Consider the following 25819-nt stretch of genomic DNA (forward strand, 5'->3'; position numbering starts at 1 on the left):
GGAGTTACATGTATTGATAATAGAAAATAGTGGATTGAGAATGGCTAGCCACTAGCCGAAAGGTGGATTTGTGTAATAAAATCTAAAAAAGGATGACTGATTGCTGCACTCTATAAGTTATAAGCCACATAACAGTCGCTGAGTGCACCCACCTTCTGAATGGAAGGTAACCTGAAGGCAGTACTTATCTCAGAGGTGATCAATGTAGAACACAAAAATTGCAACCATAAATGAAAGCACCAAAAGAATCTGCATAGTGTGATATTGAATGATCTGAGAATAAAAGTGTGTGACACAGCTGACACCACAGGCAGCTTGGGAGAAAGGAATATGACATTTTTTATACCTAGATATAATAGAAATGCTATCATCTATCTTCATGTAAATGCAGCTTCTAACACTGGTGAAGGGAACAAAAGAGGGATCTGAAGTATGATTTATTGCAATAGCCATTCTATCCATCAGGGTCTGGCACCTTCCGACTGATACCATTTACAAAGAAATTTTGAACCTTTACAGATCTTCCAAAATCACATTTCATTAATAGAATTCATGCAGAAAAAAGATAGGAGAAAGTTCATTAAGTTACATGAAAATTACAGAGTGAGGCAAACATTAAAAAAGATTTTATGACTGGCTGACTACCATGGTGAAGGGTTACAGGACTGGGGGACTTTGCCTTTGGGTGTGTAGGCAGGTGGAAGTTGTAGGAGCCACAGGGTGTGAAGCATATTACAAAAATGTGCTTTCTGTTGAGAGTTTAATTTACTCTGATAGGCTCCTATAACATTCCAGTGCTACCAAACTTTGGATGAGAAATTTTGAAGTCACTGGTAGCACTATAAAGAAAAGAGGTGGTAGTGTAAACATTCTGCACTCAGGACAATACTGAGCATGTTCATGAAGCTTTAAGAAGTTTGATCCATCACATTGCTGCTCTGTCAATGGATTTGCTTGAACTCACATTTCCCGGTCATCTCATGAGCAGAAATGATGATATTCCAAAGCCTCCCCATTTAACAAATTTATTGCCTTCAAAAAGTTTGCTTTTGGGTTATCTCAAATCCAAAGTTTTACAGGAAAACAATCACAGAAATAGTGATTATTTGAAGGGAAGCATTTGCCAAGAAATAAACAACATTCCACTGGCGATTCTGTTAGTGGTTTTACCCTCGAACTCCGACCATGTGTGGAGAAACCAAGGATGTCATCCAAGTGATACCACATTTACAACTTTCAAAGTAAGTTACACTGATGTCCAAAATTAAAGCAACAAACTACTATTTCCTCGCCCTGTGTGTACTTCATGATATAACCATAGAAATTGTCAACATATGTCGGTACGATCGTGTTCTTCACGGATGATGGCATTTTGGTCAACGGAAAACTACGTCAATGATGATGTCAGTGCACCTATTGAATAGAGTAGTGTTTGCTGGATAGCCCACATCTACAATTGCTGTGTACACAGTCACAAAAAGTGCAGTATGCCCACAGAGAAGATGCCTACCAGACTCTCTGCAGTGGAAGGTCATAGGAAGAATGGAAACAGGGCAGTCGCAAACTCACGTGACCCACCTAACATGAATCGTTCTGTTTTTTCTCGCATGTGGTACCAGTTTATAGAGACTGAAACTGTATCATGAGGACCAGGGCAGGGCCAACCACATGTAACACTAGAAAGAGGGAGGACTGTTATTTGGCTGTAAGGGCATGATGGTAATGTCCTAGTACTGGGCAGCAACTGACATCTGACTTTGCAGCATCTGCTGGACATGTTGTATCGAGGCAAAAAGTGTAGAGAAGGCTTCGACAGAGTGGTATTTATTGGCAGAGACCTACTATAGGTGTGCCTCTGTGTGGAAAGTGGTTCTTGATGGTTTCACATCTGAAGGGAATGTGGAACATGATTTCAAAACCCGAACATTGTGGAAAGAGATTGACATTGAGGAATCGCAAAGATTAAACTGCTGTCAGTTATCGTGACGAGGTCTTGGGACCTCATGTACAGATGTTGCGAGGTGTTGTGTGCCCAGACTTCAAAATGATGGTTGATAATGCTTGACCTCATAGAGCACGAGTGGCTGATGTTTTCTTGGAAACAGTAGATACTGCATGCATGCATAGCATGGCCTGCCCACTCTCCTGATTCGAATCTCACAGAGCGTGTCTGGGCTGCACTAGGGAGACAGGTTGCATCATGTCAGGATCCACCAACCACTCTCCAAGACTTGCGAGCAGCTCCACGGGAAGAATGGGTGTTACTGCCTCAACATGACACTGATGACATTATTCACAGTATGCTCTGTCATAGTCAGGCCTTTATTGCCGCCAGAGGTGGTCACACCCCACTGTGAGCACATTAACCAGTTGTCGGGTGCAAATCTGTTAAGTTGGAAAAAATGAAGACCATTTTCCTCTACTGGTATGAATGTTGCAGTTGTTTATGATCCATATTCTCTACATCATTTCTACTTTGCTATCACCTCTTCACAATGTTTTGTCACAAAATAAACACAACCTCGGAAAATTTCAGTTTGATGTTTTAATTTTGGACACCAGTGTATTTCCACCCATGTACATTGGAGCCACTTCAAAAATAATATATATATTTTTTTATTCTGAGTTTGTATGAATTTTTTTTAATCTTCCAATTTGAATGCCTGGCCCTGTGCTGTAAAAAGTAAGTGACTGTTCAACTTAAATAATAAAAGTTTTTTATTGCCTAGTCAAGAACATTTCACCTTGCCCTCATACACATATTTACTGCAAAACTAACCAGATGGAAAGTCTGCTCTCCAGGATCATACAACTGTTCTCCACGTCGTCCCTTTGTGCGTAATTGTCGTTGAGATTGCTGCTGTTGTCGTTGAAGCACCACAGTTACACAACTGCCCGAAAGACAATAATACCCACTCAGCACCTGTCAGAAAACATGGAAGTTCCATTACAATATTGCACTGCGTTACAAAAAAAACACCTAAACTTATGAGGAGATAAAATAACTTTCATAGCTACACGCAAATGACATGTACACAATATAGAAATTATAAAGCAATCACTTATGCTCACAACATGTGAATTACTATTAACCAACACAATACATGGTGTGAGGCAGAGAATAGCTGATATCTGTAATACGTGTTATCATCTTTTGTTTGGTTTACTGGCAATCCTGATGCGTAATGGATTTGTATCCTACTGTGTATAGTACGAACTGGCCTCTGATGTTATCATTATAACTTTTGTGTGAGACAAGTACATCTATTGAGAATTCACAGCAAAAGCGATAACTACGATCTAACTGCGCAAGCATCACATAAGCTACTGATTCTTAACAGAAGCTACATTTCGCCCCAAGACCTTTTGCATAACTGCAATCTAGCATATGCACATTATATGTGATACTGAACTCAAATTAAGAGAAGTCTCTTCTTAAGTACATTACTTCACATTTACACATTTTAAGGGAATAGCTGGCAGAAACAGCATCATTAACAGTAACTGGAGCCATCGATTACGTTGGCATATCAAATGGATCATACCTGAAATTATTTTGGATGTTTTGAGTTAATTTGTTCAAAAATTCTTGAATTTTGAACAAAAACAGTGCTGAATGCATTCTGCTCAGGAGTCTACATGCAGTCAACAATGCTTTGGGACTACTGACACAGAATGTAATAGGAGACAAAACACGAGCTGACACACATAATATTGAAATTAAGTCTCATTCATACCAGTGAAGTATTCTGGGTTGCCAAGATCAATAAAACCTTGCTGAGTGTGGTCAAATGTGAAGCTTATGCTGAAAGCATTCTTCAATTTTAACGGTACAGTGCACCATGAGTTCTTACCACAAGCAAATTCATCAATAAGGAGTTCTGTTTACAAGTCAAGCACCGTTTGTCTGAAGCAACCTGAAAAAAGTCCAGATTTGTGGTGGAACAATTCATGGTTTCTGTACCATAATAATACACCTGCTCACACTTTGTTGCTTGTCTGTGAATTTTTTGTCTAAAACAATTCTTTAATGGTGTCCTAGCGTCCTAGTTAGTCCCTGCAATTTTATGTTCCCCAAAATAAATGATATTATTAAAAGGCTGTCATTTACAAGCATTCATGAGATTAAAAATGCACTGCTGAAAGGGTTAAACATTACTCCAAAGACAGGAGATCCAGAGGTATTTCGGAAACTGGAAAAAGCCCTGGCATAAGTGTATAATACATAATGACATATAGTTTGATGAAAATAACATTGATGTAGACTAACAAATAATCCCAGTATTGGCTCCAATATCCACTACTGTACTCTAAGATTGTTCATGATGCTATCAACACCAAGACCCAGCCAACATTTTCTAAAAGAAACGTTGTTGTCCATCCAAGTATCACGACTATAAGACGACTTTCTCTTTTCCTTTTTTATGTGTTTACTTGTATGAAGTATTTGCATCACCAGTCAATTGCATCAGTTCTCTCTACCAGAATCTTTCTTGGCGATCTCCTCCAGATAAATCCCATTTCATCCAGCATCATGTATAACACATCTTTCTGCCAAGAAAAATGAATCTATTTTTTTTTACAGCAAAAAGTAATTAGCATTATGCAATTCTTAGTACTCTTTCTTGGAAATTCCAGTAAACGGTGAGATTTATGTGTGTGTTCTTTCTGGTGTATTTCTTTGTGGCAAGGCTAGTTTTTGTAAAATTTTCATCTCTTAGATTGGGACTGGCAATATTAGCCAGCAGTTCATTTTGTGCAAGCTCTTATTATCTGCATCTATATAAATATGCTGGAAGGCACCATATGGTGCATGGCAGAGTATATGTTGTACCACTACTAGTCCTTTCCTTTCCAGTTCTCCTTGCAAATAGAGTGAGGGACAAATGACTGTATGTATGTCCGTATGAGGCCAAATTTCTCTTAGCTCGATCTTTGTGGTCCTTAGATGAGTTGTATGTTGGCAGCAGTTGAATAGTCAACTTCAAATGCCAGCTCTATTTACTCAGTATTTTTCCTTGAAAAGAACACTCGTCTCTCCTCTAGGGTTTCCCTTTTGAGTTCTCGAAGCATCTTCATAATACTTGCATGTTCTTCACACCTACCAGTAACAAATCTAGTTGTCTGCCTCTGAATTGCTTCATCATCTTCTGTCTATCCAACCTGGCGCGGAACCAAACATTCAAGCTGTACTCAAGAATGGGTCTCACTAGTGTCCTATTTGTGGTCTCCTTTTCAGATAAATGACACTTTCCTAAATTCTCCCAAAAAATAAAAGACAACAATTCACCTTCCCTCTACAATCCTTACAAGCACATTCCATTTCATATCTCTTTGCAACATTACAACTAGGGGTCATTCTATATCAAGTCATCCAGGCTATGACACCCATTATCTAGTTGTGAACTGAGATTTTGTGTACTGCTTTTGAATCTAATATCATGAACTTCTGCCACTTTTTATTGCTTTATATACATTCTGTTGGTAGCAATTGCTGAAAGCTTGATGCAATGCATTACTTCAAAGCAAACTGTACAAATTTGAAAATTGGCTGCAGTTTTCAAGCAAAAAATGGTATTACTACCCGAAAGACATTAACAACATAAGTACACATAACAATATCCAAATTGAACAAATACTGCAATATATGAAACAAAATTACACATTATAATATATAGGGCAACCTGTACATTACATGACATATGGACACTTTCTTACCTCTGCCACAACCAAATTAACTCAATGTAAAAATAAATAGCATTTGGTTTATAATATTTAAGCATTTTGTCAAAATCCAATATTGTCAACAGTGCACAAAATGCTGGTGCTGCAATCTGCATTCAAGTTGATTAGGAACTACACATGTGACACGACGCATTGATGCTTAGATAACATTTTTTTGTATGAGAAGCAATTTTCTTCCACCAACTTTGACGGCTCTTTGCTCAGAGAATAAGTATGGCCTGTTGCTGTGGTGATATCAACTTCACACAGAATATCAGATAAAGAAACATCACAAACATCATTATCAGGCCAACAGAAGAAAGAGGATGGTCAATGAGGATGCATGAACCTTACGGTAACATCTCCTTTTTCACAATTCACCTTCTCAACAATTCCCAAATACCAAGATGAGTCATATGGGCATGCAACACAGTAGTTAGGCTGCATAGTGCATTCTGGCATTAGTGTCTGAAGTGCGCGATACTAAAATTCGTATCACAGCTCCACTTTTTTTGCTCCAATCTTAGTGGGTGATACTGGTGCGGTACAATGTGATGCATAGATTGTATTCCAGGAATTGTTTTTGCATTTGTAAAGTGCTGAGAAAAATAATGTCCGACTTGTACCATTTCATCTTTTGAAGCAAAGTGAACTGAAATGCCTTGCAGGTTCTCACAACAGAATTCAAATACCTGTGAAGATGGAAGTATTTGATCTTTATAAACTCTTTGCAAAATTGTTTTTGTGATAAGTCTTTTAACAGTGCCACCAATACCATCAAAGGGAGATTTTCCATGTCTGGTAGCAAAAAAGGCCCAGCTGCACTTTATGTTGAAGTTGTGTTCATGGTAGCAGATATTTCTGAAATTCTTACAATTGTCATATAATGCAGCACAACCACCAGTGGAATATTCAACATATGCAAGATGAATTTCTGGAAATTCACTCTTTAAAAAATTCAATACAATCTTCTGAGTCTGAAACACCAAGGCATCATCATCATGTTCTAGATTATCAGAAACAATACAAATACTTTTTTGCATGCAACTGTTTGTCCTTTTTGTAACATATATGGACAGTGTGAAAAGTGCAGCTGCCATTCTCCCATGAGGTGCTTCCAAAATTTTATACTTTTAAGTCTTTATCAGATTGACTTTGATCACAATTTTTATTTTGTTAATTGGTTTAAATGTAACTTATTTATAATCCTAAACTGTGGTGTTTTAATTATCATATTAACTACTTTATTTGCTGTCATTTTTTCTTCCCAACATTCCTTTTCACTTGGAATTTATGTTTGTGATTTCATTTTAAGGCGGTTTTTCATCTACCTCAGTGAATGCAAGCTGGTTCTCTTATTCTGCATCACTTGCACTATGTTGGTGATTGCTGCGCTAACACAGTCTCCACATGCGTGTACACCATAAATACTCTACCATGCAAACATTTGGGTTAAACTCATCTCCCTCCTGGGGGGAGGGGGTGTCTACTGGGGACCGAACCACACAATAACCCTGTAGGCTGGCCTCCACGCTGGGCCTCAACTATAATCCTATGTAGGGGACCAGCTCAGCTTCCCACTCGGGAAGCAGTATGCCAGACCATGCGGCTATCCGGGCTGTCTACTATACATACTTCACATGCATGTCTGTAGCACTGCCATGAGAGTACCCCTTGCCACACTCCAGGGGAGGACAAAATGGGGTGGTGGGTATTGCAGAACTGAGCAGCAAGAAATGTTTTGGGAACTGAGTGATAAGCTGTAGTATGCCCATCCCTGTAGAACTAATGATAAGGGTATGTAGGGGTTGCATAGATAAAATGTAATTCAGACAAAGGAAAGCTGGACAGCAACAGTTTGCAACAAGGTGTTCAATGAAATTATTTGGCTACAGACACCGTCTCAGATGAGCAACATTACAGTCCCGTGAGCTGCAAATCCCTCCTTTGGAGGAAAGTCATCATACACATTGGGGTGAAGTGTAAACGTAACATTGATCTTGACGCTATATTTTGTTTGAATTTATTCCTGAAATTCAACTTCACTGTAATAAGTACAGATTTACTACCTAAAGCAACATAAGAAAATTTTAGCCAGACTGGGCCTCAAAACTGGATTTCCTGCTTACCATGATTAGTTGGACTTCAGAAAAAAAATTTTAAAAAAATGTCTATATTTGAAAGCGTAGTTAGTCATCAAATATATATGTTTTTCATTTCTTGCAGTTATATAACACATGGGGACTGTGAACTTAATAGCAGTGCAATTCTGCCCTATGCAATCTAATGCCACACACAGTCCACTGAATGAATACAGTCAACTGAATGATAGCAACACTTAAGGATGAGATATGGCAGTTGCTTGAAGCCTGGGAGCTTCAGAGTACCTGGTTTTGTATATGTTGCACTACAAGACTTAGAAACAGGAGATGCCTCCATTATTTCTTCAGAGGTATGGTTTTCATGTCCAGGTTGATCAACTGTCTCTTAAGTTTGAGGTTCGGTTTTTGATTTGCATTGGTGAAGAGGAGGTTGGCCCGGCAATGTTTTTGTGTGCTACTGAGGAAGATCTCCAAGTTAGGGCTACTGTCTGTGAAATTTATTGTGAATAGGATTAGTAGTACAGAAATAAGAAATTTAAACATCATACATGATGTGGCAGTTTTTCATGCATCTCACTTTCTATGACATTCTATCTCCTGAACTATGATAAGTAGATGGTTCTTACCCAAACAGTGATTGTTGTGAGACAATAAGGGAGATGTGTATCAAGTTTAGGAGGAGACGTGGCGCACAAGCACTCATGCAAGCACGCACACACATGACACCCCCCACCCCCACGTACACACACATCTATTTTTATAATAGGAATGGATTTTACTTTGCTGTCTGTTAACATTTTACATCACTGGCTAGGTGGTAAAAAATTTTGGCTGCAGCATTGTGCACCCCTTTTCATGTGAAAGATAACCTTAATGTGTCATTATGAATGTAATTTACTGTAATTATGTTCATCACTGTTCTTTCTTAACTGCAGTGGATTATTTACAACAAACTTCATGAGGGAATAAATATAATATGAAGCAGTAATCAAAATGCCTAACTGCTTAAACAGATACCTACATGATAATTGCCGCTGAGCACAACATATTATTCTTACAACATGATTTGAGCAATGAAGTAGTTCATCCTTAATGATGAGTTACCCAAGAACATTATTCCATGTGACATTGAATGAAAATAAACAAACTTATCGATTTGTCTCTCCCCAAGATTTCGATGATCAAGTGCAAATGTGGTTGAACTATGTTGTTTTAGGAGTTGCCAAATTTGACTGAGTAGCGCTGCTGCACAGCGATACCAGACAGCACAAGTCAGTGGTATCCAGGTGTTGCTGGAGAACTGTTTATTCTTCATATTTCACTCTCCCTATTAATACATATCGATAACCTTAATATTGCATTGGACTAGTCTGAGACTGCTATATCAAACTGGCACATAAAATTCTGCTTTAAAGAGCATTTTGTTTTTAACAAAAAAACAAATCAATCATTTTCATTGACATTTGTCATGTGATGAACTGTATTTGTTTGGGCTGACTCCAGCTACTTACTGCAAAAATGAAACTGCAAATATCTGCTGAAATGTCAAAGTTTCAACTTATTTTCACTGTTTCTAAACATACTCTCATATGAATTCTTATCTATCTTTTAAAGAATTTAATTTGCAATGTGATCCAATGTAGTTTCTAGATCATGTGTTTACATACTTCGGCTAATTTCATTTCCAATTGTGGCCTAAAATACTCACTTGTGGGTGTCGCGGTGTGCGGTAGGTCAGCTGACCAACACAGCCAGGAGGCTCATCAGCTGTTGTCAACATTAGGACAGTCCCTCCTGGGAAGAACCTGGCAGCCAAAGATGCAGAATTGAAATATATTATTCAGCACATGAATAAAACCGTGTTTACAAAACTTGAATATGTGAATGCAAGTCGTCAGATGTGGCTATACCTTTGTAACATATTTACATGTTTCACATAAAAATGCTGTAATTTTTTATTATTACTGTAACATGGTATTAACAGCTTTGTGGACAGTATCAGAGTTCAACATGTAGACTGACATAATGATACTATTTAAGGAAAGTAATCATAACAATAGAGAATATTTCAATAAATTTCCCAGGTATGATATCTGGAATCCAAAAAGTTAGGCTGCACATCTGTACAATTACTTTCTATCATCTCCATATGAATTTGTTAAGTACACTTACCTGAGGTATCTGAAGTATGCAACAAGATGGACGGGACTGTAAAACTGATCCTGAAAACTATTTTCACCGTATCTAATGTACGATGTCTTGCTAATATAGCACCCATGGAAATTGAGGCGTGGTCGCTTTATGTACATTTCACGCCAAGATTGGTATGGATCAAAGTCTGCACAAGTGATGCCCCACACTCTACAAAAAGAAACATCAGTGAGTGTGCCAATTGTACACTACTGACAAACTTCTACCAGCTAAACAAGATTTTCACACAAATATTCCTTCCAAACCTTCTTGTAATTATTGTGTTAATTTTACAAGTGCCTACCCAGGCCACCACAAAATTTGTTTTTGCATCATTCATTGTTTCTGAAGAAAATTATTGCTTAGATATAATGACCAATTACAGATCTGTCATGGGTCAGCATGTAGGCATACACACTTCTCTTCAGAAGTGCACAAAACTTTTGTTCAGCTTGTGGTGCGTAAGCTTAGTGAAATTCGAGCAGGGACTATCTTGAGAATGATTTTTCACTATGCAGCAGTGTGTGCACTGATTGAAACTATCTAGGAGAATAATACTATTTGTCAGACTGGGATCTAGGACCTCTGCCTATTCTTAGCAGATGCTCTACTGACAAGTTATCCAAGCATAACACACAACCACCCCACACAGCTTTATTTCCCCCCAGTACCTCCTCTTATACCTCCCACACTTCACACTCCTGGAAGAAAGGACAGTGTGAGAAATGGCTTAGCCATAGCCTGCAGGATAATTTCCAGAATTAATTTTGCAGGGTGAAAAATCACTAAAAACACACACACACACACACACACACACACACACACACACACACACACACACACACACACACAAAAGATGGCCACTGCTGTGACAGCAGTGAAGCAAGACTGAAGTGAGGGGTGATGTCAGATGGAATGAGCAAGGGGCAGGGAAGTGGAGGGATAGCTGAATATGGGTGGGGGAAAATACTTTATAGCGTCACAAGTGAGAATATGCAGGCACACGGTGGTGACAGGAATGGCCTGCCATGTACAGCATTGGGAGATATGTTTGGGGGTCTGGGTGGTGGAGGGGGAGCAGAGAAGTGGAAATGACTATGCAAGTCCACTGTCGGGACAAAGTTCTTATGAGGCTGCAGTGGGAGCATGAAAGGGCACGACAGGGAGTAACAAAGGTTGAGACACATGGGGTTATAGGAACGAAGGGTATTTGGTAGGGAGAGTTCCCACCTGTGCAGTTCAAAATGGCTGTTTTGGTAGGAAGAATCCAGATGCTACAAGCTGTGAAGCAGTCACTCAAGTCAAGCACACTGTGTTGTGTGGTAACTACATGATCCAGGCGTCTCTTGGGCACAGTTGGGAGGTGGCCATTCATATGGACAGACTGCTTGTTAATGATCATGCCCACATAGAATATAGCACAGTGATTGCAGCTAAGCTGCTAAACTACACGGTTGCTTTTTCACACATGGTCTTGATTTTGAGGGGGTTTGAAATGACGGTAACAGGACAGTATTAGGGATGTGTGAGAGAGGTATTGTATCTAGGTCTTTAGAGTGATATGGGTGATAGGAGAAGAGGTTAGGAGCAGGTGTGGAATACAGATGGGCAAGGATATGGTGAAACCAGAGCTTCAACTACCTCTCTCCATGCCCTGAAATGAGAAATATCCTTTCTGTCATTCCTCCAGTGGTATTATGCTGTCCACTTAACCTACACAATATCCTTGTCTGTCACTATTCCACTCCTGCTCTTAATGCCATGTCCCATGGCTCAAATCCCTGTAAGACACTTAGAAGCAAGACCTATCCAATACTTCCTCCCACTATCACCTACTCCAGTCCGGTCACAGACATTTCCTACCCATGAAAATCAGGGCTGCCCTTGTGCAAGTTGTGCATGTACAAATCTCTCTCTCTCTCTCTCTCTCTCTCTCTCTCTCTCTCTCTCTCTCTCTGTGGCTTAGTCTATTTTAAATATGCCTCTCTATCAAACATTACCTGTTCTGTGTGGTAAGTAGCAATCTATCCTAATTCATATTGTCTATGAATAAATAGGGTTTCTAAATTATGTTCCTACTGTTTCTCAATCTCTCAATCACCTGTTGTGTGCTCAATACGCTGATGATATATGATCTTTGCAGAAATCATCTTCACCTTTACCCAAGAGAAGTTTTTCCAATTCTTCTGATTTGCCTTGTTATTATGGCAATGGTGTAGTGCTATGTTTAGTACTCTTTCTCCAGAGCTGCTTGAGTCTATTCCATTCCCTTTGTAAAACACCTACACAACCTTTCTTTAGCATCTATTTTTAGGGACTATCTTTTGCTTCTAGTATGAAATGTTAACAGTTTCAGCCATGTACCTCCATGCAGTGAAACCCTACTTCTAAACTTTTCAAGGGACTAAAAAGTGGTGTAAAATACACAAAAATGTAAAATGTGGAAAATAATTTTTTAATTCGTAAAAGTTATGTATAGCAACCACCATGCATTTATGTATAGAATCCCCCTTGCATTTTCATACTTTGGTACGAAATATGTATGCAACAGGCATCAAAACACAATTAGGGGCTTGTTCATTATCCAAAAAAGGGTATCAAAATTCCATACTCTATTTAGCTGCCGACGTAACTAGAAATGGTGACTGACTTGGAAGTGGTAATCTTTGACTTAATTCTGTTCATCAAAACTGGAAATCCAGAAATTGTGAGATTCATTATTCAAATAATGAAACACTGCACCAGTTATATATTTTTTCATCCTTAGTGCAATGCTTTTCAAAAATTTAATCTTGCTACTGAGCACAAATATTTACAGAAGTAAATTGTGCAATATCTGGATCTGACATGCCGTCCTGCATCTCTTGCACTCTAGTTGTCTTTTTTTGAGTTTATGAAGTACTGTGCTTCCTCCATTATGCAGACTGCCCCCCCCCCCCCCCTTACACACACACACACACACACACACACACACACACACACACACACACACACACAAACCTTACTCACACTGTCTTTGTGTGAAACATCACAGAAAACATTTACGTAAATATTTGCACTTGACGACAAGAATAAAGTCTAGAAAATATATTGCATGAAAAAATACATAACCGGTGCAGCATTTCATTAAATAAACCAAAAACATTTGAGCAACTCAAGGAGTGCAAAGGTGTCAATTAATGCCATAAATTACGAAATAACAAAAATTGTGAAACATGCGTTCTAGGTGTCATGATGATCACAACAATCACAAAGGTGCACATGTGCTGCAGAGACAGTTTGAAAACTATTTGGATTGGTCTTTATTCAAATGAATTTTGTAATATAATATCATAAACACAAATATGATTTCATGTGTGTGAGAGATTATTGATATACATACTCTCAAATACCAGGTCAATGGTGCAAGAACAAACCATCATCAAACTAGGAATTACAAAATTGCAGAGATGTCTACTTAGCTATGAAATTTTTGTTCTTATCCAGCACTGCTAAGTGCTTTGAAATCTTAGCAGATATCTCCCCTCTTTTGTTCTGCCCATACATTACTCAGCACTAGGTATCAAGACTAGTGTTAATCTGACAAAACTCATTTCGTGTTTTTGTTATTTCAGTTATGGTGCAGTTCATACAAAATACCATACTGGAGAGACAGTTATTCAACATTTTCATGCATCTGGAAAAAAAACCTCTTACAATATCTGCCTAAAAAAAAATACTTATAAAAACATTTTCTAGTAACGAACAATGCAAATGATATTCTGAAAGTTTTGAGATTATCATTTTAACTGGCATATTTAAAAACACATATCTTTACAACTGTTTGAAGTTCTGTCCCTGATGCTCTGTGCACAGCTGAATCCAATCAAACTGACTGGTGAAGGCATCTCATCACACTTCTTTTGGAAAGTTTTTAAGTATGAATCTTACATGCCGAAGACTGGTTTTGAAAACTCAAATCAACATGACTATAGACAATTCCATGTGATTTTTAAGAATAGGAAGAAGAAACAGGGGTTGGACCAAATTATGGAAACATAAACAAAATGCATACCTGGGACACAAATGCAGTTCCCCGCAGGTTGCACTGTTGTATTTTATCATGAACAACACCTGTGCAAGTGCCTCAATACTTTGCAACTGTCCCTTGCAGTCAGAACAATGCTCCGTGCAGTTATGAGTGCATTATGTCACAGTCAAGCGAATTCGTATGTGGGCAAATTATTGGTGCTTGTATGGTGGCTGCTTCCATAACTTATGTACTCTAAGTTTTTGGTATTTCATGACACGGTGTACTGAAGTTTTGAACTGCACAGAGGAATACAGAAAACATCATCTGCTAAGTCACAATGCAGACAAAAGTGTGTGTTGAGTGATTGTGATAGATTGTCATTGAAGAGGACAACAGCAGCAAAAGCTACTGCAGAACTAAATGTTGCACTCACAAACAGTCAGTAACAAAACAACAAAAAGGGGCTCCATAAACCGGTAGTTGAAGGGCAAGCTGAAATTTCAAAACCACAGGATAACAAGGTGCTGAAGCCATAAATGTGGATGATGGAACAATGGAAGACTGTCACTTAGATGGATGAGTCTTTATTTCACACTATTTCCAACTTTTGGCCGAGTTTGCATCCCAAGAGTGAAACGGCAGGGATTCGGTGATGATCTAGGCAGCCTTATCACAGTATTCCATGGGCTCCATGGTTACTCTGCAATGTTGCATTATTGCCCCCGATTATGTGATGAATTAGGCTGATTAAGTCCAATCTAAAGTTACTGTTTTGCTTTTATCTACAAAAATGGTGCCATTGTAACCCACCTGTTCTAAAGAATCTGCAAGCAATTCTTATTTCCTTTCACTTTAGTGGATGGTTACCTTCCAGGAAGATAGAAATACATGATTACCACCTCATTTCAGTGTATAGCTGGTACAGCCTAAATTCTTCATTTGTAACATTAAATACTGCTCTTATCTTACAGATGCAAAATTAATGTTTTTAGTATCTGATGGCCGAATTCAATGTAGAAAGTTTTTTGTACAGAGGTTAATAAGTGTGTTATCCATATGTTTTAGCCGCAGTTCATCATGCAGGATTTTATAAACTTTTGCTTATCCAGTCCCAAAAACAGCACTCAGTTTCTTGACAGGTGCAAAGGAAATCCTCTTCAATCATAGCCCTAACTCATAAATAGCTTTTTTCAGTAGTGGATGTCACCAGAAGCCATGACAAAATTTAGTTTCAAGACAGTTTTTATCATGGTTTAACTCATTAAATCAGCTGAGGATTGTTGCAATGGAAACTGAAGAAATGCTAAAAACCTGCTACAGATTTTACAAACAGTGATTTGCAGTCAATCATATTTTAAAATCACAAAAAAAGTCATCATCCAAAAATACTCTCGTTTCAACTCCATTGCTGCCTCAGTACAACAGACCAGTATAGGAAAACAAATAAAGTACTAGAGTCCACACAGCAGGTTGAACAAGAGGAATCTTACACAACTTAGAAACAACATGACTGAAATGGCATGTGAAAATTCGCACCAAGGTCAGGAACTGTCTTTCTTGGTTTTTAAACAACCAGCAGCAACAGATAAGAGTTTTAAAACTTTCAATATGACTCTGCACACTGACTTGTTTCTAAAAATCGTAATTTAACTAGATCTTATTATTTTTAGTAGTCAAATATGACTTAGTCTACTCTAGTTTCTCACCTGGTACATGCTAGCCTCCAAATCTTTGGATCCCGACAACACAGGTAGAAGCCACGGCAAACACGTGAGCACATTTCCAATGATCGAATGTCTAACTCTGAGGACACCACCCACCGCATTATATACAGCATTATCTCCAATGGCAGAGCTGATATGTGTGTTGTCTGTCAACATGAACAATCATCAGTGCTGGGATATACAACATGGGTAATAGATACAAATAAGCTCCAACATATTGAAACATGTGATTTAACTTTCTTTCCATTTAAACACTTTATGTACTCTAGCATATTTCTTTATAGTTTGATAGCAGTGAATGTAAAGTTTTGATCATGCCTTTAAATTTCTAAGCCTACTGATACTATCCCAGCGTATTTTACTTTCAGATTCGTGCCTTTGCTCCTCTAGATTAAGTATATCATTGATAAGGAGGTTATTTAGTATGTTCTGGGCCAACCACTAATACAAGCAAAAAATGGAAATTGATTTAGTCTGCAATACATGCCACTTCCAAACACTTTTGTAGTAACACATATCAGATGGCAGAATAGTTAATCTCTTGAAAGAATTTGCAAACTTCTTTAACGGAAGGCAACTTAGATTGCTTCTGATAGGCTCATCAACTACAAAGAGATGTTATGTTTAACCTTTTCAGTAGTATGGAATAATGCTTTGCATCACAGGATGATGCTGTCATCTATACATACTACACAGTTGAAATTACATAAACGAACTAATTTCTGAAAATATTAAGTGGGTTGAGGGGTTCATAAAATTTACAGGCTACAATAATAATGTATGTAAGTTTATTTGTATAAAAATAAAATGCTGTATGACTATTCTATAAGAAAAAACTTTCTGTGAATGCATTTCACTTTGTCTGGAAAATAATTGGATTACTAGATTCACACAGATATTATTTACATTTCTAATAAGTCTTCTCTCAAAGAAGATTTGTGAACAACATAACACTTGTGCAAAGGTTGAACAGAAATAGCAAAGACTATGTTCTTTCAATTGCGTATCATTCAACTGCAGATTATAGAATTACGTACACTTTTAAGTAAGTTATGAAGTGCAATAATTGCACAGTAATGTTCTATGTCTGTATGGACATACATACCTTCTGTGGGTACTCTGGTAAACAAATACAGTGAGTTTTGTTAAACACCTTCTGGGCTCGATCCAACACATCAACCTCATCCATTGAGTCACTAGAATCTTCTTCATTTCCATCTGTAATTATTAAATAAATATCTGGTAAAACTGAAGAATAGAATTTAAATATGCAGGTGCATTTACACCTAGCAAACAGCATCACTAAAAGTGATTTTCAAGCAATATAATATTTTTCAATATCTAATAATAATGTGTTGATGTCACAAACCATCACTGTAAAGCATTAACAGATTACATAAATAGGAGGTCACAAAAATTACTACAGTGCATAAAGCAAGAGAGTTTGTACAATTGAAGCAGGCTTGGCACATATGCATCTGACATCAGCCACAAACCAACATGTAATATAATTTTGTTAATGATTCTATGGCAACGTCTCAGTGTTGTCGCAGCTCTAGGCAACTAGGGCTTTCAGCCAGGGCTGCGGCAGCCTTTCGCTCTGGGTGGTTTAAAGCTGGCAACAAGGTACCAAGCTGTCAGAGAGCTTCTTTCAGTGAGTGGCATATAGTATAAGACTTATATGGTGACTTCAATGGTAACTATGAGTTTTTCTGCAAATAAGGAAGAAGAGCACCACCTTTATTCATTCAATTTACTGTGAATAAGTGATACTAGAAATGGCAATACAGATAAATGGCAACACAATGATAAACAATATGTTTCCTGAGGGCTGATTAATCAATGAGTTTAATTTGGACATTGTTTCTAAACGATTATCAAACTACGAGACACTTTTTTTACTGTTGGAATGTATCAAGAAGGAAATAATGAGTAGACAGATATCTAAGACATTTAGTCACTAAGACGCTTGTAGTATAATTATTTATTCCACTATTTAACAACCATCATCGATAAGAAATGCTGAACTGAGTGGAAATATAGGTATCTGTAAGGGTGTTAGGGGCATGGTGGGGGTGGGGGATGAGGGGATTGGAGACAAGGGGAGAGGAGACTTGCTCCTTATGGATTCTGCGTACACATTATTTATTCATTACAGAATACTCTTGAATTTCGAGCATTAATTATCTATGATGCTACTAAACTATAGATTAACATTGCCTTTCACAATGGAAAATACTGTGACTAGCTCCCCCCCCCCTCCCCCCCCCCCCCCCCCCCCCTGTTTTCATGCCCTTCACGATGACAGTTGCATCATCTTCTTCAGTCAAGACGGATATGAATTGCACGAGAAAAGTACTTAAATAGTGTACTCTGCCTTTTCTCTGAATTTTCCCTATACAGCCCTTTCTGAGCTGTTGGATGGGATGGTCCAACACCCCAATGTGCAAATTCTTTGTTCAACATAAACACGGTGCAAGATCCCCTCGATTCTAAACTGATATTGTTATTCCTCAGCTTAGCTGCGAGTCCGTAGAGGGTGGTATATGTGACGTACAGAATGACTGGTCAGCTTTTCCACCCGGAATTTGCGAGTGTAAGTCGGACCTTCCTTGATCTGCCTTGGTGGGTCGTGTCATCGGATTTCCTACCTGTGCGCAGTGCAGCCCTCGTAAATGCAGTCCTGTACAGATTCTTCATTGGTGCATTGGATGTCTCTGTCGGTGGAAGCTAATTATCTGCAATTGCTGTCAATCAACTTTGGGGTATCTATTTACTTGAAATTAACATTCAGAATGCCGTAATATCAGTTTTATTCCTATTAGATCAATAATGAAATACTCATGTCACAAACTACTCATATCCGAGAGCATGGCTACTATCGAACAAGACAGGAAGAGCTCTTAACGCTGACTGCCGACTTTGGCGCGCAGTCCGTATCTCTTACTAGTTTCGTTACAGTTCGAGGATTTCCGATCAAGTTCGTACTTACTACGATGTACATTTGTTCATGAAAGGATGTGAATTCTAATGAGGCAAAATTATGATAAATAGCTTTAAACATCCAGAGGCTGCTCCTAGTATTCATGTTGTCATAAATGACTTTAATTATTAAATATAAATAAACAAAATCGGTGACTTTGGTGCCAAGATGGCGGTACTTCCCGTCATGTATATTTCCTAGGCTAACGCTTGTTGCTATGGTCCAGTGCCAAGCCCCACCCCACTACGCGCGACATATGGTCGACTCGTCACCTAGCCAGCCAGCGTGGGAAATGCTCTCCGACTCATGGCCAGCTAAGGACTACAGCACTTCCTAACTACCATGAATACATCAATAAGAGACAATAATTTATTAAAATTGTTAAAAATGTCTTCCTCACATAAGAGGCACCTTACAATGGCTGCAGCACACAGGTACCCATAATCTGTCCCAAACTTCCTCAAAAATGCCCCATGCCATTGCTGAACAATGGAATCTCAATAGCCTGTTAAAAAAAAGAAGACCTGCGATGGCTTGTAAAATTTACTTTCAGTTTTATGCGGCAGAATTATTGCAGCAGACCCTTCAGAACACAGCTTAATATACTTAAGCTTGAGCACAAATGCTTGACAAAATCAAAAAGACATCCTCCCCAGAAACTGGAACCTTCTTGACTCTATGATGTGTAATACAGCACCACATGGTGTACAAACTCAGCAGTTGAGTTGGTATGGCTGCAGAATAAATTGACGAACTGTCGTTGAGATGAGTATTGACTTGGTTCAGACCTAGGCTGTAAAAAGTTGTCGTCATGCCCACCTGGGATACAACATAGTGGTTGCAGCTTAGCTGGTAGACCAAATGACCAAATTCACAGGTATCCCAGCCCACCTTTGTTGGGACAAGTGACAATTGTGACCGGACTGGACTACGTGGTGGTGGGAGGATGTGTGGGACAGGTCATGCATGTAGGTCTATTACAGGTATATGAGCCATGAGGCAAGGGGTTGGGAGCAGGGGTTGAGCAGGGATGGACAAAGGTATTGTGTAGGTTCAGTGGGCAGCAGAATACCACTGTCGGAGGGGTGGGAAGGATAGTGGGCAGCACAGTCCTCACTTAAGGGTACGAGGACAGACAGGTGAGTAGCAACTACCATTTTCATAATATTGTCATATAACTTCTTGATATACCTTAGTTATAATTTTATATCCTTTTATATATGTTCCATGCTGCTAGCACAACAGCTTGACACAGACATGTGATTCAGTTACCATAAATTGTCAATCTGTATTTACAATAATTAATAAAATATGTACATTTTTGGACATATCATGGCATTATCCTTCTATGAAGAAAACACAGATATCCGATAAATCAATACCAAGTAAGTTTTTGTAATATATTTCTTATAACTCCTGTAAATGTATAGCAAGGGCCTAAAGATTTACTGTATCCTGAATTTTGCAAGCTTCTGAGGATGTCAAATTAATTTCTCGAAACTGGTAAAGTGAAATAAAAATATCTAAGAACTGACGACTGAAATTTATTCTGAAGTATGTACTACAGTCACTGAATATTACAGCCATGAATAAAATAATAACTGGATAACTATCAGTCATTTGAGGTACACAAAAGTTCTGCGTAGTTCTCAACAGATTTAGTTATTTTAGCCAAGACAGATTTTCAAACTTATGAAATAAGTTACATAAAAAATTGCAATTTCAGAATTTTGCCCCTCTTGGAAAAATTTCTACATATGCCCATGCTTCACACAATCACATAGGTTTTAAGTGCATTTTGTATAACTATGTTTCACTAAGATAAATAAAGCACAATCACACCAGTAACAACCAACCAGTGTGGATAAAATGAGGCATCAGAATCTATGAGGGTAAGTCAATTATTACCAGCAAAGTAGTTATAAAATTTTATTGTAATCAAATAGGAAACTTACAAGAACATTATTTTTCGACATAGTGTCCTCGCATTTCAACGCACTTGGCCCATCATTGTACAAGCTTCCTGATGCCCTCATAAAAGAAGGTTCTCATAAAATAAGGTTCTTGGTTGAACTTGAGCAACGAATGCACCACTGCTTTCACTGCTTTGTCTGAGGAAAATCAACGGCCCCTTAATCCCCAAACAAGTGATTGTCAGAAGGGGGGAAGATTGAGACTATATGGAGGATGATCCAGCAATGCGGGTAGCAGTATGCGAACGGGCATTATCGTGCAACAACACACCACCTTTTGACAGCAATCCTCGGCATTTGCTTTGAAATGGAGGTTTTAGCCTGGCAGCAAGCATCTCACTGTAATGTATACTGTTTATTGTTGTGCCACTTTCCCCATAAAGTTCCAGTGCTGGACCTTGTGCATTCCAAAAAACCGTAAGCATCAGTTATCCTGCGTACAGTTGGGTCTTGAATTTTTTGTTGCACTGCGAATTTGGATGTTTCCAGTCCATACTCTGCCATTTACTCTCTGGCTCATGGTTTCTTTATTTGTGACAGTAAACAGTCACCCAGCTACTTCATCGTGCATAACACTTGTGCGACCGTTTCGTAATCTTTCAATCCCTTTGTAGACACTCCATTGCGGAAAAAAACACTTCCCCATACTGTACTGAAAGTCTTCGATTAATTTCGGCCCCTGATATGCCTTCCAACCACAGAAAATGGATCACTGAACACTGCTCTCCTATGGCGCAAATAGACCCCCGAACACGGCAGCGAAAACAAAACCAAGCCAGCAGCTTCAGAATTGCAAAGATATGCTGTTGTTGTTGTGGTCTTCAGTCCTGAGACTGGTTTGATGCAGCTCTCTCCATGCTACTCTATCCTGTGCAAGCCTCTTCACCTCCCAGTACCCACTGCAACCTACATCCTTCTGAATCTGCGTAGTGTAGTCATCTCTTGGTCTCCCTCTACAATTTTTACCCTCCAATACTAAATTCGTGATCCCTTGATGCCTCGGAACATGACCTACCAACCGATACCTTCTTCTGGTGAAGTTGTGCCACAAACTTCTCTTCTCCCCAATCCTATTCAATACCTCCTCATTAGTTATGTGATCTACCCATCTAATCTTCAGCATTCTTCTGTAGCACCACATTTTGAAAGCTTCTATTCTCTTCTTGTCCAAACTATTTATCGTCCATGTTTCACTTCCATACATGGCTACACTCCATACAAATACTTTCAGAAATGTCTTCCTGACACTTAAATCTATACTCGATATTAACAATTTTCTCTTCTTCAGAAACGCTTTTCTTGTTATTCCCAATCTACATTTTATATCCTCTCTACTTGGACCATCATCAGTTATTTTGCTCCCCAAATAGCAAAACTCCTTTACTACTTTAAGTGTCTCATTTCCTAATCTAATACCCTCAATATCACCCGACTTAATTCGACTACATACCATTACCCTCGTTTTGCTTTTGTTGATGTTCATCTTATATCCTCCTTTCAAGAGGCTATCCATTCCGTTTAACTGCTCTTCCAAGTCCTTTGCTGTCTCTGACAGAATTACAATGTCATCGGCGAACCTCAAATTTTTTTTTTCTTCTCTATGGATTTTAATACCTACTCCGAACTTTTCTTTTGTTTCCTTCACTGCTTGCTCAATATAAAGATTGAATAACATCGGAGAGAGACTACAACCCTGTCTCACTCCCTTCCCAACCACTGCTTCCCTTTCATGCCCCTCAACTCTTATAACTGCCATCTGGTTTCTGTACAAATTGTAAATAGCTTTTCGCTCCCTGTATTTTACCCCTGCCACCTTCAGAATTTGAAAGAGAGTATTCCAGTCAACATTGGCAAAAGCTTTCTCTAAGTCTACAAATGCTTGAAATGTAGGTTTGCACTTCCTTAATCTAGCTTCTAAGATAAGTCGTAGGGTCAGTGTTGCCTCACGTGTTCCAACATTTCTACGGAATCCAAACTGATCTTCCTCGAGGTCGGATTCTACTAGTTTTTCCATTCGTCTGTAAAGAATTTACGTTAGTATTTTGCACTGTGACTTATTAAACTGATAGTTCGGTATTTTTCATATCTGTCAACACCTGCTTTCTTTGGGATTGGAATTATTATATTCTTCTTGAAGTCTGAGGGTATTTCACCTGCCTCATACATCTTGCTCACCAGATGATAGAGTTTTGTCAGGACTGGCTCTCCCAAGGCCATCAGTAGTTCCAATGGAATGTTGTCTACTTCGGGGGTCTTGTTTCGACTCAGGTCTTTCAGTGCTCTGTCAAACTCTTCACGCAGTATCATATCTCCCATTTCATCTTCATCTACATCCTTTTCCATTTCCATAATATTGTCCTCAAGTACATCGCCCTTGTATAGACCCTCTATATACTCCTTCCACCTTTCTGCTTTCCCTTCTTTGCTTAGAACTGGGTTTCCATCTGAGCTCTTGATGTTCATACAAGTGGTTCTCTTATCTCCAAAGGTCTCTTTAATTTTCCTGTAGGCAGTATCTATCTTGCCCCTAGTGAGATAAGCCTCTACATCCTTACATTTGTCCTCTAGCCATCCCTGCTTAGCCATTTTGCACTTCCTGTCGATCTCATTTTTGAGACGTTGGTATTCCTTCATTTACTGCATTTTTATATTTTCTCCTTTCATCAATTAAATTCAATATTTCTTCTGTTACCCAAGGATTTCTACTAGCCCTCATCTTTTTACATACTTGATCCTCTGCTGCCTTCACTACTTCATCCCTCAAAGCTACCCATTCTTCTTCTACTGCATTTCTTTCCCCCATTCCTGTCAATTATTCCCTTACGCTCTCCCTGAAACTCTCTACAACCTCTGGTTCTTTAAGTTTATCCAGGTCCCATCTCCTTAAATTTCCACCTTTTTGCAGTTTCTTCAGTTTTAATCTACAGGTCATAACCAATAGATTGTGGTCATCTGCCCCTGGAAATGTCTTACAATTTAAAACCTGGTTCCTAAATCTCTGTCTTACCATTATATAATCTATCTGAAACCTGTCAGTATCTCCAGGCTTTTTCCACGTATACAGCCTTCTTTTATGATTCTTGAACCAAGTGTTACCTATGATTAAGTTGTGCTCTGTGCAAAATTCTACCAGGCGGCTTCCTCTTTCATTTCTTTGCCCCAGTCCATATTCACCTACTATGTTTCCTTCTCTCCCTTTTCCTACTACCGAATTCCAGTCACCCTTCACTATCTGAATAATTTCTTTGATTTGATCATACATTTCATCAATTTCTTCGTCATCTGCAAAGCTAGTTGGCATATAAACTTGTACTACTGTAGTAGGTGTGGGCTTCGTATCTATCTTGGCCACAATAATGCATTCACTATGCTGTTTGTAGTAGCTTACCCTCATTCTTATTTTCCTATTCATTATTAAACCTACTCCTGCATTACCCCTATTTGATTTTGTGTTTATAACCCTGTAGTCACCTGACCAGAAGTCTTGTTCCTCCTGCCACCGAACTACACTAATTTCCACTATATCTAACTTTAACCTATCCATTTCCCTTTTTAAATTTTCTTAGCAACCTACCTCCAAAGATATAACAACAAATAAACAAAGCATGAGTCACCAACGAAAAATGACAGTACTACCAAAATATAACTAAATTGCGCATAATAATTGATTTACCCTCTTAGTATAAAGGAGGGTATTAGTTGTGTCAATGTGTCATCTGATTTGATTAGTTCCTCATTTTGCCATGATTTTTCACACTGTATAAGTACATTATCAAGGATTTGTCCTTTTAGTAACAAAGAAAGAAAACCGAAATAAAAAAGTAGCAAAAAATAAAATTATTTTACTTGTATCATCTTCCTCATCCTCTTCTTTCTGGTTCTGCATCTTCGACGAATACAGACGAAATTCGATATCTGGCACTAACTGAACAGCTCTTCGGTAAAACCTAATAGCATCATATAATTTGCCATCCTGTTCATACTCCATCCCTTTCAGAAAGAAGTTCTTTGCCTGAAAGAGAAGAATGGAATTTGATTTCATTTACTTGAAATAAAAAGAGTATTAACATATGCATATGAGCAATAAAATGCATATTCAACAAGCAATCGGAGTAAAAGTGGCAGTAAAAAGCAATGGTTAAAATTGTAAGTCTCAAAGCTCCCCTCATTACATTAGGAGAAAAAAACTGCTGTCACTGCTATTGTTACTGCACTGGGACACTCAATCAAACGGTTTTCATCACTTAGAAGAGAAGTGACCACAAAAGATTAGAAAAAACACATGTATAGAAACGAAAGGAAAGATCTCTCAGAAATCTGGGACACAGCAGGTTTGTTTACACGAGGCAAAAGTTTTAGGATATGCTTATCTGTCCACAGCATAAGCTGCAAGAGATGGACTACATATCATTGAAAGGGCTATAGTTGAAATTTTAAGAATGTCTGCTACAAGAAGAGTCAACATATTATTTCCTCCCACATATATCCCTTGAAATAATTACAACAAAAATAAGAGCACAAAGGTTTCTTGGGCACCATGCTCAAATAAATGGAAATGGAGGGGTGAAATAGGGACTTGAAGGGGAGTGGAGGGGAGGAGGTTGCTACGATAGCGGTGTGCGCTGTGCAACCTCTACTACATATTCTAAGGTGGGTTGTAGTGCAACTTACTGTAGGGTTGGGTTATATTGCATGAGAAGACAGTAGCAATGAAATGTAGTGATAGAGACTCTAATTTTGTAATTTATTTGAAGAAAAACAGGCCAATTAAAGGAGAATGAGAAATAGGGAAGAATCCAGTTAGAGTACATTGTATAGAACAAGAAAGAATGCAGGCGAGAAAAAATGAATGAAAAAGAGGCACAGGGGTCCTAATATGGAAAAAGGAAAGATGGAAGCACAATCCAAATATAAATGAGAGAAAAAGATTATCAAATAAGAAGAAGGAGTGAAAGATTAAAGCTTTTGCTTTTAAGAATTTGTTAACAGGACACATTCTATAAAAGGATACTGTTCACTGTCAGTGAAGGCCATCTGTATATCAGTTTACATCACTTACTGTTGATCAAATTCATTTTGTCTGTTTGAATGCTCCCTCCACATTTAATCTA

At 38.4% G+C, this 25819-nt stretch overlaps 1 protein-coding gene across 1 annotated transcript in view; it reads right to left on the minus strand.

The window, feature by feature from the left end:
• The window catches only part of LOC126342088 (F-box only protein 9), an 82580-nt gene that overhangs the window by 6161 nt on the left and 50600 nt on the right, over nt 1–25819 (minus strand). The window contains exons 4-9 of the mRNA XM_050001825.1: nt 24555–24720; nt 16858–16970; nt 15735–15898; nt 9999–10187; nt 9535–9631; nt 2780–2923 (exon numbers count right to left, since the gene is read on the minus strand). Of these exons, the coding sequence (XP_049857782.1) occupies nt 2780–2923; nt 9535–9631; nt 9999–10187; nt 15735–15898; nt 16858–16970; nt 24555–24720 (873 nt within the window). The remainder of the gene's footprint in view (nt 1–2779; nt 2924–9534; nt 9632–9998; nt 10188–15734; nt 15899–16857; nt 16971–24554; nt 24721–25819) is intronic.

Source organism: Schistocerca gregaria, chromosome 1 (assembly GCF_023897955.1).
Source record: "Schistocerca gregaria isolate iqSchGreg1 chromosome 1, iqSchGreg1.2, whole genome shotgun sequence".
Lineage (NCBI taxonomy): Eukaryota > Metazoa > Arthropoda > Insecta > Orthoptera > Acrididae > Schistocerca > Schistocerca gregaria.